The following is a 14,907-nucleotide window of genomic DNA, read 5'->3' as shown; positions in this document are numbered from 1 at the left end:
TAAACATGTTAACCCTTGCAGGCTGCCGGGCCAGACGGCATCCCTAGCCACGTCCTCGGAGCATGCACAGACCAGCTGGCTGGTGTGTTTATATTTAATCTCTCCCTATCCCAGTTTGCTATCCTCACATGCTTCAAGATGCCCACCATTGTTCCTGTATCCAAGAAGGCAGAGGCAACTGAACTAAATGACTAGCACTCACTTCTGCCATCATGAAGTGCTTTGAGAGACTTGTCAGTATAACCAATGTAAAATGGCTAGTTAGTTAGCGGTGGTGAGCGCTAATAGCGTTTCAATCAGTGACGTCACTCGCTCTGAGACTTGAAGTAGGGTTTCCCCTTGCGTTGCAAGGGCCGCGGCTTTTGTGGCGCGATGGGTAAAGATGCTTCGCGGGGAGTCAGTTGTTGATGTGTGCAAGGGTCCCTGGTATATATTGGCGTGAATGTGGGGGTCTGGGAGAAGTGTGTCCATCTGATGAATGGGCATGTGCCTGAACTCAATTTCATACACTAATTGTAGTCTCACCCATTCATTTCTAATGACCGGGAACACAGGTGTACAAAAGTTAAATACCCAACATGTAATAAATCATAAATGTATTTTGTGTGTTCAGATGCCCTGTGTGGACAAAATTATGGAACCTTATGACAGATTAAACAAACTACATTTTTCAGAGAGAGAACTTGTAAATCGGTCCAATTCAACCGGAAACACAGCAGGAGGGTGAAAGGGAGGCGAGGTTGTGTGAGTTTGTATATTTGTTTGAACAGTATTGACTTGACATTTGGCCAAGAAGATTTTTGGACATATTAAGGCTTTATTTGTTTTGTCTTTGAACACGCACACTCTCATTCCCAGGGTTAATACCTGCCTGGCGCCAAACATATCTTTACCTCTCTAACCAATACCGCTACAACGTTTATCGACGAACAACAATGAAAGGTAAAAAGTCTTTTAAAAAGAGCTTCCTGGTGCAAAATATTTGTTAAAGTGCAAGGAAGGGCATGCGTCCATAAAATGAGATGAAGTCAATGAGCTAATGGTCTTCCAATCTTACCAACCACTAATCACATTTAATGACTGTACAATAATCCAAATGACAATCACGAAAGGCAATGCACCCCCCACAAACAAAACAATTACACATACATTTTATTTATGGGGTAGAAAAATAGTCATCCACTGCAGTGCATTTATCATGACATTGGTCACCATTTAAACCAATGCAAATAGTCCCAACGTATAGTCCCAGAAATGTTGATTTTATACAAATACTTCTTTACAAATTAAATTATGTCTACAAAAGGAAAGCATTGGGGTCAGCATCAACTGTCCATGTTGGGGTCAGCATCAACTGTCCATGTTGGGGTCAGCATCAACTGTCCATGTTGGGGTCAGCATCAACTGTCCATGTTAGGGTCGCGTTGGGGTCAGCATCAACTGTCCATGTTAGGGTCGCGTTGGGGTCAGCATCAACTGTCCATGTTAGGGTCGCGTTGGGGTCAGCATCAACTGTCCATGTTAGGGTCGCGTTGGGGTCAGCATCAACTGTCCATGTTAGGGTCGCGTTGGGGTCAGCATCGACTGTCCATGTTAGGGTCGCGTTGGGGTCAGCATCAACTGTCCACTGGGTCCAGAGAGAAGATGGTGCCCTCCAAGGTTAGTCCCATATTGAACCCCTCCTTCAGAGACAGACACACACACACACAGGTCAGTGATCCAACCAGAGACTACAGAAGTCTAGAGCAGTGTGTCCTATATAACAATGAGTAATGCTGTAATTACGGGGCAGTATCCTAGACACATGATGGCTAATTGATAGGAAATTAGCAGGACTAGGACCAGCAGGCTGGGAGCAAACATGGTATGCTACAATCATAATGTACTTTATGACAGTTGGCCTCTATGAACATAATTGATTTATGAGTGATGCAAACATTCAAATAGAGGCAGACCTCAGTGAAAATGTGAATGCATGTTTCATGGGAAAAAAAAGATGTGATGGCATTGTGAAGCATACATAGGTGAGAGTAAACTAACCGTCGCTGACGCTGCACAGTGAAGAGAGAGAATAAGATTAAATACTGTAGGTTACAATCTACAGTTAGATTATATAAGGAACACTTAAACAACACAATGTAACGCCAAGTCAAAACACACTTCTGTGAAATCAAACTGTCCACTTAGGAAGCAACACTGATTGACAATACATTTCACATGCTGTTGTGCAAATGGAATAGACAACAGGTGGAAATTATAGGCAATTAGCAAGACACCCCCAATAAAGGAGTGGTTCTGCAGGTGGTGACCACAGACCACTTCTCAGTTCCTATGTTTCCTGGCTGATGTTTTGGTCACTTTTGAATGCTGGCGGTGCTTTCACTCTAGTGGTAGCATGAGACGGAGTCTACAACCCACACAAGTGGCTCAGGTAGTGCAGCTCATCCAGGATGGCACATCAATGCAAGCTGTGGCAAGAAGGTTTGCTGTGTCTGTCAGCATGGTGTCCAGAGCATGGAGGCGCTACCAGGAGACAGGCCAGTACATCAGGAGATGTGGAGGAGGCCGTAGGAGGGCAACAACCCAGCAGCAGGACCGCTACCTCCGCCTTTGTGCAAGGAGGAGCAGGAGGAGCACTGCCAGAGCCCTGCAAAATGACCTCCAGCAGGCCACAAATGTGCATGTGTCTGCTCAAACGGTCAGAAACAGACTCCATGAGGGTGGTATGAGGGCCCGACGTCCACAGGTGGGGGTTGTGCTTACAGCCCAACACCGTGCAGGACGTTTGGCATTTGCCAGAGAACACCAAGACTGGCAAATTCGCCACTGGCGCCCTTTGCTCTTCACAGATGAAAGCAGGTTCACACTGAGCACGTGACAGACGTGACAGTCTGGAGATGCCGTGGAGAACGTTCTGTTGCCTGCAACATCCTCCAGCATAACCGGTTTGGCGGTGGGTCAGTCATGGTGTGGGGTGGCATTTCTTTGGGGGGCCGCACAGCCCTCCATGTGCTCGCCAGAGGTAGCCTAACTGCCATTATGTACCGAGATGAGATCCTCAGACCACTTGTGAGACCATATGCTGGTGCGGTTGGCCCTGGGTTCCTCCTAATGCAAGACAATGCTAGACCTCATGTGGCTGGAGTGTGTCAGCAGTTCCTGCAAGAGGAAGGCATTGATGCTATGGACTGGCCGCCCGTTCCCCAGACCTGAATCCAATTGAGCACATCTGGGACATCATGTCTCGCTCCATCTACCAACACCACGTTGCACCACAGACTGTCCAGGAGTTGGCGGATGCTTTAGTCCAGGTCTGGGAGGAGATCCCTCAGGAGACTATCCGCCACCTCATCAGGAGCATGCCCAGGCGTTGTAGGGAGGTCATACAGGCACGTGGAGGCCACACACACACACTACTGAGCCTCATTTTGACTTGTTTTAAGGACATTACATCAAAGTTGGATCAGCCTGTAGTGTGGTTTTCCACTTTAATTTTGAGTGTGACTCCAAATCCAGACCTCCATGGGTTGATAAATTGGATTTCCATTGATTATTTGTGTGATTTTGTTGTCAGCACATTCAACTATGTAAAAAAAAAAAGTATTTAATTAGATAATTTCATTCAGATCTAGGATTGGTATTTTAGTGTTCCCTTTATTTTTTTGAGCAGTGTATATAGTTAGATGAACTGTGGGTCATAATCTTGTTAGATTATAAACTCAGCAAAAAAAATAAACATCCTCACGGTCAACTGCGTTTATTTCAGCAAACTTAACATGTGTAAATATTTGTATGAACATAACAAGATTCAACAACTGAGACAACAACTGAGACATAAACAATCCACAGACATGTGACTAACAGAAATGGAATAATGTGTGTGTGGGGGGGGGGTCAAAATCAACAGTCAGTCAGTATCTGGTGTGGCCACCAGCTGCATTAAGTACTACACTGCATCTCCTCATGGACTGCACCAGATTTTCCAGTTCTTGCTGTGAGATGTTTCCCCACTCTTCCACCAAGGCACCTGCAAGTTTCCGGACATTTCTGGGGGGGGAGGAAATGGCCCTAGCCCTCACCCTCCAATCCAACAGATCCCAGACGTGCTCATTGGGATTGAGATCCGGGCTCTTCGCTGGCCATGGCAGAACGCTGACATTCCTGTCTTGCAGGAAATCAGCCATACTGCTCATTCTGTGTGTGGTGGCATTGTCATGCTGGAGGGTCATGGCAGGATGAGCCTGCAGGAAGGGTACTACATGAGGGAGGAGGATGTCTTCCCTGTAACGCACAGCGTTGAGATTGCCTGCAATGGCAACAAGCTCAGTCCGATGATGCTGTGACACACCACCCCAGACCATGACGGACCCTCCACCTCCAAATCGATCCCGCTCCAGAGTACAGGCCTCGGTGTAATGCTCATTCCTTCTACGATAAACGCAAATCCGACCATCTCCCCTGGTGAGACAAAACCGCGACTCGTCAGTGAAGAGCACTTTTTGCCAGTCCTGTCTGGTCCAGTGACGGTGGGTTTGTGCCCATAGGCGATGTTGCTGCCTGTTATGTCTGGTGAGGACCTGCCTTACAACAGGCGTACAAGCCCTCAGTCCAGCCTCTCTCAGCCTATTGCGGACAGTCTGAGCACTGATGGAGGGATTGTACGTTCCTGGTGTAACTCGGGCAGTTGTTGTTGCCATCCTGTACCTGTCCCGCAGGTGTGATGTTCGGATGTACCGATCTTGTGCAGGTGTTGTTCCATGTGGTTTACCAATGCGAGGACGATCAGCTGCCCGTCCTGTCTCCCTGTAGCTCTTAGGCGTCTCACAGTAACGACATTGCAATTTATTGCCCTGGCCACATCTGCAGTCCTCATGCCACCTTGCAGCATGCCTAAGGCACGTTCACACAGATGAGCAGGGACCCTGGGCATCTTTCTTTTGGTGTTTTTCAGAGTCAGTAGAAAGGCCTCTTTAGTGTCCTAAGTTTTCATAACTGTGACCTTAATTGCCTACTGCCTGTAAGCTGTTAGCGTCTTAACAACCATCCCATAGGTGCATGTTCATGGTTCATTGAACAAGCATGGGAAACAGTGTTTAAACCCTTTACAATGAAGATCTGTGAAGTTATTTGGATTTTTAAGAATTATCTTTGAAAGACAAGGTCTTGAAAAAGGGACATTTCTTTTTTTGCTGAATTTATACTTAATATATGTAAAATATTTACTCAGACCATGTAAACAATATACGGCATTACAACAATGACAAGATGAACATTCAACTCTTATAAGACGGGTCCAGTATAAACTCTAGAAAGGCTGTGTCCCATTCTAAAGGCAGAATCCATGTCGATTGGAACACAGCCAAAGCATACAGTATTTTACCTTTGATAAACATCTAATCAGCATAATGGTAGAGCGTTGCTATATTTGTTTAGAGGCAATGCTATTACTTACACCAGTGACTGAGCACATAATGCCTGTGTACTTTGGCATTATAGGTAATATGCCCCTTAAGGTAAATATGAGCATTACAAAGACTCGCTCTAGAAACACTGCTGTTCCTACAGTTGAATGTACACACCTGCATTTCATCCAGTTTAGATTGGACGTCAGGAGGAAAGGATGTGTTGCAGAGGAACGGGTCAAAAGGCTCCGCCCCCAAAATATCTGTTCCTGTTGGAGGGGAGAGATGGAAGGATGAGGGAGCGAGGGAAAATACACAGCAGAGAGGGGGAAGACAGGAGTTGAGTCAGCATACTGTATGTGTGCAATTGTTAATTGAACAACTTGTATTAGTATTTATGCAATTGCATACAACAGTTTATCAATCAATTTCATTACGACATAATGTAAAAAGGAGCATAGTGCGGCAGAGTAGTCACCTCTCTCTTTCAGGAAAACATGTGGAGGAGGTGGAGGAGGGGAAAAGGAGGGAGGAGGAGGAGAGGACCCATTGATGGCAGGTTTCCTTGCCATAGGAGACCCTGAGGAGAATGGAACCATGTCGAAAACATCCGTCGGGGGACGCCTGGATATGGTGCTCCATGCCTGAGGGGGGGAAAACAAGCAAATACAAAGCTGTTGAATGGGAGCTGGATGTCGTACTAAGGCTACAGTCATAAAATCACACACACACACCTACATAATACACTGTCTAAAATAAGGGCGCTTCTGTGATTATGAAGTGAACCATAGAACCCTTTTGCTTCTCTATAGCACAATTTCTTCTAGCAGCGTAGTAAGGAAAAGCCAGAGAGAGGTAGCTATTTACTCGCGGTCGAGGTAAGCAACATCCATAATGCTGCGGTAGCCTGGGCTGGGTAGGTTTACTGGGTGGAGGGGTTAGTAGACCAGCGGAGATACTGGAGTGTGGAGAGCTGGCTGGGGTTAGACCCACAGAGGACATCTCTAGAAAGGAAAGGGCGTTCAGGCTGACACTGTCACCCCAGAACATAGACGAGGGACTCGGCAGCATGTGGGCCTCGTTAGAAGAGTTCAAGTGTAGAAGCTGAGGAGAAATCAGCCAGAGAAAGAAGAAAACGGGTAGTGATTTGTTATCACTGATGTCAGGAAGTAAGATAAGGTATTGTTTCGGCAGACATTTCTAGGGATTAGTGCGAGACAGAAACTGTTAGATTAGTAGCTAATTTACCGGTGAGCCTTGACAATCTGCCATGTGATCCTCTAGATCTTCAAGTCGTTCTTTCAACTTGGAATTTTCAGTTTCCAGTTCCAGAATCTAAAGTCAACAAACACAAGCCAAGATCATAATCTAAGAGGTCGCATTTTGTTAGGCCTTTTTCATGCTCTAGTTATGTCAGGATGTGGCACTACATTCCATGATTAAATAGTGCACCAGAGAGTTCTGATCAACATTAGTCCACTGTAGAATGAACGCAGACTTACTCTTTTCTGCAGACTGCCGATCTGTTTCCTCATCTCCACATCTTTCCCGCCAGACTCCAGAAACTTTCTATACGCCAGGTCAAATGCTCGACCAATGCTGACAGTGATCTCCTCTGCCTGCAATTCAGTGCATCATGGGTATCCTCAAACATCTAGTGAAAGTACCCTCTGACGTGTTGTACATATATGATGTAGTACACGTTTTTCGGGGACCTTTTCTGCTCTTGACCGCTATTTTCAGAACTATTAGCTTAAAAATAAAACCTCTAACACCTGTTTAAACCTGAAACAACTAGTTAGGATGAATTCAGTAATGCTTCCAAAACATGGTGACCTCATACAGTGGGGGAAAAAAGTATTTGATCCCCTGCTGATTTTGTATGTTTGCCCACTGACAAAGAAATGATCAGTCTATAATGGTAGGTTTATTTGAACAGTGAGAGATAGAATAACAAAAAAATCCAGAAAAACGCATGTTATAAATGTTATGAATTCATTTGCATTTTAATGAGGGAAATAAATATTTGACCCCCTCTCAATCAGAAAGATTTCTGGCTCCCAGGTGTCTTTTATACAGGTAACGAGCTGAGATTAGGTGCACGCTCTTAAAGGGAGTGCTCCTAATCTCAGTTTGTTACCTGTATAAAAGACACCTGTCCACAGAAGCAATCAGATTCCAAACTCTCCACCATGGCCAAGACCAAAGAGCTCTCCAAGGATGTCAGGGACAAGATTATAGACCTACACAAGGCTGGAATGGGCTACAAGACCATTGCCAAGCAGCTTGGTGAGAAGGTGACAACAGCTGGTGCAATTATTCGCAAATGGAAGAAACACAAAATAACTGTCAATATCCCTCGGCCTGGGGCTCCATGCAAGATCTCACCTCGGAGTTGCAATGATCATGAGAACGGTGAGGAATCAGCCCAGAACTACATGGGAGGATCTTGTCAATGATCTCAAGGCAGCTGGGACCATAGTCATCAAGAAAACTATTGGTAACACACTACGCCGTGAAGGACTGAAATCCTGCAGCGCCCGCAAGGTCCCCCTGCTCAAGAAAGCACATATACATGCCCGTCTGAAGTTTGCCAATGATCATCTGAATAATTCAGAGGACAACTGGGTGAAAGTGTTGTGGTCAGATGAGACCAAAATGGAGCTCTTTGGCATCAACTCAACTCGCCGTGTTTGGAGGAGGAGGAATGCTGCCTATGACCCCAAGAACACCATCCCCACCGTCAAACATGGAGGTGGAAACATTATCCTTTGGGGGTGTTTTTCTGCTAAGGGGACAGGACAACTTCACCGCATCAAAGGGATGATGGACGGTCCATGTACCGTCAAATCTTGGGTGAGAACCTCCTTCCCTCAGCCAGGGCATTGAAAATGGGTCGTGGATGGGTATTCCAGCATGACAATGACCCAAAACACCCGGCCAAGGCAACAAAGGAGTGGCTCAAGAAGAAGCACATTAAGGTCCTGGAGTGGCCTAGCCAGTCTCCAGACCTTAATCCCATAGAAAATCTGTGGAGGGAGCTGAAGGATCGAGTTGCCAAACGTCAGCCTCGAAACCTTAATGACTTGGAGAAGATCTGCAAAGAGGAGTGGGACAAAATCCCTACTGAGATGTGTGCAAACCTGGTGGCCAACTACAAGAAACGTCTGACCTCTGTGATTACCAACAAGGGTTTTGCCACCAAGTACTAAGTCATGTATTGCAGAGGGGTCAAATATTTATTTCCCTCATTAAAATCATTTTATAACATGCGTTTTTCTGGATTTTTTTGTTGTTATTCTGTCTCTCACTTTTCAAATAATCCTACCATTAAAATTATAGACTCATTATTTCTTTGTCAGTGGGCAAACGTACAAAATCAGCAGGGGATCAAATACTTTTTCCCCCTCACTGTACTATGGACTAACGTCTGGTAAATTGACATCTAAGATTCATAGGAGGTTATTATAACCTCTAAAGAATCCATATAAAAACACATGAAATACACAGACACTAAATTATACTTTTTCCTTACACATTTTTCACTGTCGAACACATAACAGATGTGTTTTTTGGTCTCTGGCTCTGTGCAGATGAAGGTGAATATCCTCTTGTCCGTTTTGTCGTCCGCGCAGAAGGATATCCTATGAAGCTGACAGTTGTGCTGTACATCCTATAATGAATGAAGATAAATGAGCTGCATCTAATTCTACTCATAAAAAAAATTATTAAGACAGAGACCGCTTTAGTAAGGGCTGACTGCTTGGTGAGTTTATTCTTCACAAAAGACCCAATGATGCTGGCCTATTATAAGGACCTCAGTGGACTTACTCTGGTCTTGGGGTCTAATAATCTGGCCTATTATGAGGACCTCACAGTGGACTTACTCTGGTCTTGGGGTCTAATAATTTCACTCCGTAGATGGATACCTGCAGCTCCACCTTCGGTGTTTTGTGTCCCTCTGATTTCTTGATATGCCTTTGGAACTGCAGGATTGAAACGTCAAATCCAAATCTAATTTTATTGGTCACATACACGTGTTTAGAAGATGTTATTGCAGTTGTAGCGAAACGCTTGTGCTTCTAGTTCCGACAGTGCAGTAATATCTAACAATTTCACAACTTATACCCAATACACACAAATCCAAGTAAAGGAATGGAATTAAGAATATTTAAATATATGGACGAGCAATGTCAGAGCGGCATCGGCTAAGATACAGTAGAATAGTATAGAATGCAGTACATATAGGATGAGTAATGCAAGATAAGTAAACATTAAATTAAAAGTGACATTAAAGTGATTAGTGTTCCATTTACTAAAGTGGCCAATGACTTCAAGTCTGTATTTAGGCAGCCGCCTCTGTGCTATTTAACAGTCTGATGGCCTTGAGATACAGTAGCTGTTTTTTTAATCTCTCGGTGCCCGCTTTGATGCACCTGTACTGACCTCGCCTTCTGGATGATAGCGGGGTGAACAGGCAGTGGCTTGGATGGTATGTTATGACAGTGACAAATCTAAGGTCCTATAAAATCAGAATTGTTTGAGTACTGGGGAAAATTCTTAAGAGCATACCTTCAGCTTTCTCACTGCAATCCTTATGACATCTGTGCCTTTTGGTTGGTCAACCTCTGTTACGCCAAGGAACTGCAACAGGATAAAACGGAACATCATTTTCTGTCCAGTAGATGGTGCTATTCACCTCTGTGAGCTCAACGCAGGCGGAAGTGTAATTAGAAGATCCTACCTTGACATTGTACGCCATGTGATTCTTGGCCAAAGCCTCGGGGGGTGTCATCCCTCCAGATTTATCTGAAACAAACAAATGAATAAATGAATGAATGAAGGTTGAAACCGTACATACATTTATTGAAATTTGATACAGAAAAAGTTACATATTTAAGTTTTAAAACATGTATACAATTATTTTCCATCCAAGCCTTAAACAGATACAGGATTAGAACTGGTCTGAACTGGGTTCTTCTTCCCCAGAAAGTGTCTGCAGCATCTATAAGCTACATGATTAGATAAACAAAGTGATGGTAGAACAAACAAATTATATAAAAAAAGGGAACATTGATAATTAAACCAATGATGCATTTGCTGTGATTCTGTTCATCTTCATTAATGCAACAAGAGGAACTAGTGTCTTGTATCAGGAAGTATCTACATGCCATCAACGATTAGGCCTGTGTCTGTTAACCTTCACATAACAGGTGAGCATAACCACAGACATTTTTAGCATTGGCATTAGACCAGTGGCCCCACTGAGTTGAGTTCCAACATCAAAGGCTACTGCTCCCCATGTGCACAAGCCTTCCTTCCACATTCCATACAGAACCATGGGGATTACCAAAAGGTCACAAAGAGAGCGAAAACACATTTTACCTCCATGAAGAGGGATACATCAGGTAGTATTGGTGTAACCTCCATATAGAGGTCAGGTAGTATTGGTGTATTCTCCATATAGAGGTCAGGTAGTATTGGTGTATTCTCCATATAGAGGTCAGGTAGTATTGGTGTAACCTCCATATAGAGGTCAGGTAGTATTGGTGTAACCTCCATATAGAGGTCAGGTAGTATTGGTGTAACCTCCATATAGTGACAACTCAATATTAGGAAGGTGTTCTTAATGTTTTGTACTGAATGTAAATGAACACATCAGGCAGTATTAGTGTAAGAGAAACGCATTCAGTCAGGTGGAAATGTGCTTGTTTTTCCTACTGTAGACACATTGGCACTGAATGTGATTGTACTGTAAGTTGATCTGGAATAGTAATGTAAATGAATATAACAGGGAAGCAAGACAGTGGTGTTTGTGGTTCAGATATAAAGAAAATGCATTGTGGGTTTTTTTCTGGTAGGAAAGCACACAGCCTCATTTTACTCCAACTCTTTCTCACTTTGACGGTGATAATATACACTAACTGCAAGGTATGGATTGAACAGCCACGCCTAATGAATAGTTCTCAGAAAATACTAGATACTTTTCATTCACCTTGATTAATCACATTCAGTGCCAATGTGTCTCTACAGTTTCCGACCAACAGTAAAGGCTGTAAAGACAGTGTCTCAAATGAGACAGGGGCCCATTTGGAGACCCTGTCTGCATCAGATGTTCTCTATGGAAATCTGTCTCTGAGATAGGAGACATCACAAATTACAAAATTAACAATAAACAAATAAAATTTTTAAAAGTGTGTACATGAAATGGGACTGTTTTAGAGTAACAATGTGTCTGTCTGCTAACTTATCCTGGAAATACTGTCAACACAACAGGGGTGAATACTAGGTGGATGGACGGGTAGAGGCTGCTTTAAGATCCAGCACACACACACACACACACACACACACACACGCACAACTATGGATGTTTAAAATGAGGAGCAGGAAAGTGAGTGGACATTTGTAGAGTGGAGTTGACGCAACAGAATAGAATGTGCCTCACAGCATCCTAATGAAATATTCAGACCACCAAACCCAGCTACTGCTGCGACTACTAAGTGAGAAACTCTGGGCAGACGTTGGTGGCGAGGTAAAGATTGTGGAGCATCGGAGGCCAGAGGCGGCGTATATGCATGCATATTAGGAAAGGAGCAAAGTCGCTAGTCTAGTAAAACATCAGGTCAGAGACACCTGTATCAGCCCACTGACAGACGTAACCAGCCATGTCTAGACTTTTTGCAGTTTAGAGAGCGTGGGAGCGCAAGCGAGAGAGATTGTGTCTAGACTTGACAGTTCATTCAGATTTTGTATTCTGATAATGGAGTTCTGATTATGGAATTCCAAACACGTTGTGCGTCTGTCTACATTTAAAATGTGTCCACATTGTGTCCGTTCCCGCACAATATTCAATATCAGGTATGCATCCTACAAACGGTGGAATAGGCTAAATATGATAACGCCACAACAGCTGACGGCAGTAGCTAACTATTGTAGCTAGCCAGCAAGCTAACGAGAAACGCTGAAGGGACTGCAAACGAGTTAGCATAACTCTAGCCAAATATTTTTTCTAAATATTAGCTAGAGGGATACCATTACTGAGGCCAGCAAACAGGTTCCCTACATGCTAGGAGCATATTTCCTCCAACGTTGTAATGAAACGGTGCCTCTCAGTCCCAAAACACACATTTTCTGGAGACTTGTGGGAGGAGTGCTGATGACGTCGCCCACGCTATGCGTTTCGGTAGCCTGATTGCGTCCAGACTGAGGAGAAATCTGCACACAACGCAGCCCTGACCACCTCCTGAAGTGGTCAGACAGCTCTGAACACAATCTGACGACAAAGCCACTTTTGTGCATCTAGATCAGTCTTTTCAATGCGAGCTTCGTATTATGATAGCAGAAGTCGCATGTAAGTGTAAACACGACTAGAGAGACACTAATGAAGAGATGAGAGAATTGAGACATTTGTTCATCAGGAATTAAATTGACCTGAGTAGGTACAAATGGCCTTTACATTATGTTCTGTAAGTAACACATACATTCCATAAAGAACTACAGCATGAAATGTCTCTACCCACTGGACACAGACCTCATTTCAATGGCAAAGTTTGATTTACATTTGGTTCAGTTGTCAACTAACGTGAAATCAAACCCAAAAAATGTGATCGGATTTAGGTTAAACATATTTTTTTTAAATAAATAAAAAGCCCTTACATCGATTTATTTGTATCAATCCAGTTTTTCACTTTGATTCCATGTCATCACATTAAATTTGATTTAAAAAATGACGTGGAAACAACATTGATTCAACGAGGTCTTGCCCAGTGTGTAAGTACTTGAGGTCAACATGCTTTCAAAAGACTGTGCGGTTCGTGTATAAGAAACCTGGTGTTATTTCAAATGCACTCAATGAATACAGTGAGCTGTTACCTTTTCTCCTGTTGAAAGCTCGGTTCATACTGCGATGGCTTCTCTGGTGGTACTGAGACCACGGCTCTGCAGTGGATCAGGAGCCTGGAGGGACAAAACAACAAAGTCAAGGTCAAGGACATTGAACGACTGACTGAGGGGCTGTGGATTAAGGGATGGCTGGGAAAAGAGAGATCAGGGTCCCAAATGGCACCCTATTCAGTGCACTACTGTTGACCAGAGCCTTATGGCACGTGGTCAAAAGTAGTACACCACGTCGGGAATAGGGAGCTATTTGAGACACTCAGAGAGATCAATGTGAAGCTAAATGACTGGAAACAGGAGCTAGATTGAGGTTTGGTCTGGTGTTGGGAGGTAAAGGAAACAGGAGCTAGATTGAGGTTTGGTCTGGTGTTGGGAGGTAAAGGAAACAGGAGCTAGATTGAGGTTTGATCTGGTGTTGGGAGGTAAAGGAAACAGGAGCTAGATTGAGGTTTGGTCTGATGTTGGGAGGTAAAGGAAACAGGAGCTAGATTGAGGTTTGGTCTGATGTTGGGAGGTAAAGGAAATATGGGTTGGAGACAGGACAGGACTATTGTGACCTTCATTCACATGGATGCACCTAGTGGCAAACCACACACACACACACACACACAGAATAATACATGCAATACATGTCTTCCAATACATTTCTGCTTCTACCAAAAACAATGTTCAGCCTTTAGAATGCATTCCTCTATACGATTATCCCTGATCCAATCATTCAAGCCATGCTAAGCTTTAGCCAGCGCTCGACTTAAAACGGTCATGCCTTAAACCCAGTCATCCCACAGAAAAACAACAATATCCCTTGGTTAAAACAATTGCAAAAATAAATATGTTGCCTTGAGTAACACTAGTGAACAGTCTGCTTGTGAATGTATCATATTCCATATCGCCAGACCAGTTTAAACGATTAGGTCAGAGGTTTCTATCATTTTTCATGATTTCACTTCCCTATATGACAAGTGCATGAGATGTAAAGTAGTGAGGCTTGGTGGTGACTCAGCTGAACAGTCTCACACCATGGACGTTACCATCAAAGTTACCAACGGTATAACCAAGGCCACTATCATGTTCAGTATAACTTGTAAGTGGAAAATCCCTATATCAGCCATAAACTCTTGTGTAACTGGAATGTCTTCCTATATTCCTCACCAGCTACAGCTTCTTAGCCTGATGGAGCTAAAAGGCGAGAAGGCTGACATGCTGCAAGAAGCTCCAGTTCTCAACGTACTGCCACGTTCCTCACCTTTTTACTAAGATCTTAGGACGGAGACTTCTGAGAGCTGTGGATGCAGGTACAAATGTAGGATCTTTATTTGAGCCAATTTGCTACAGATGGAAAATAATGTAGCAGCAACATGAAATGTGAATTGTAATTCATGCACAATTTTCTAGGGGTTGATACATTTTGTGTAAGGGAAAAATCATGTCTGAAATGTCCAAGTGGAAATGACAAACTCCAGAAGACTTTAACCTCAAATACACTAAAAGTTGAAAATATCCTACAATGCAGGAAAGTTGTCCTGCAACAGGGTGATCAAATATACATCCTACATCTGTATGCAGTGGAGACTTTAGTTCATATGGTTTCTCCTCCATCTTCTTAGAT

At 43.7% G+C, this 14,907-nt stretch overlaps 1 protein-coding gene across 4 annotated transcripts in view; it reads right to left on the bottom strand.

Annotated features, from left to right (window-relative positions):
- Window positions 1-795: 795 nt before the first annotated feature.
- LOC106575687 (PTB domain-containing engulfment adapter protein 1) overlaps window positions 796-14,907 on the bottom strand; it is a 30,792-nt gene continuing 16,680 nt past the window's right edge. Inside the window, exons 2-12 of one of the 4 annotated variants that reach the window (XM_014152321.2) lie at window positions 13,275-13,358; window positions 10,147-10,211; window positions 9,975-10,046; window positions 9,290-9,388; window positions 8,938-9,075; window positions 6,905-7,021; window positions 6,651-6,737; window positions 6,270-6,506; window positions 5,881-6,046; window positions 5,580-5,671; window positions 796-1,682 (exon numbers count right to left, since the gene is read on the bottom strand). In XM_014152321.2, coding sequence (XP_014007796.2) covers window positions 1,617-1,682; window positions 5,580-5,671; window positions 5,881-6,046; window positions 6,270-6,506; window positions 6,651-6,737; window positions 6,905-7,021; window positions 8,938-9,075; window positions 9,290-9,388; window positions 9,975-10,046; window positions 10,147-10,211; window positions 13,275-13,302 — 1,167 coding nt within the window. In that variant the 5' untranslated portion in view covers window positions 13,303-13,358 and the 3' untranslated portion in view covers window positions 796-1,616. Of the gene's footprint in view, window positions 1,683-1,707; window positions 2,052-5,579; window positions 5,672-5,880; window positions 6,047-6,269; window positions 6,507-6,650; window positions 6,738-6,904; window positions 7,022-8,937; window positions 9,076-9,289; window positions 9,389-9,974; window positions 10,047-10,146; window positions 10,212-13,274; window positions 13,359-14,907 lie in introns of those variants that run through there. The other 3 variants (XM_045699294.1, XM_045699296.1, XM_045699295.1) reach the window with 3 other exon arrangements.

The sequence above is a fragment of the Salmo salar genome, chromosome ssa17 (genome assembly GCF_905237065.1).
Source record: "Salmo salar chromosome ssa17, Ssal_v3.1, whole genome shotgun sequence".
NCBI lineage: Eukaryota > Metazoa > Chordata > Actinopteri > Salmoniformes > Salmonidae > Salmo > Salmo salar.
This window is presented reverse-complemented; position numbering and strand designations above follow the sequence as displayed.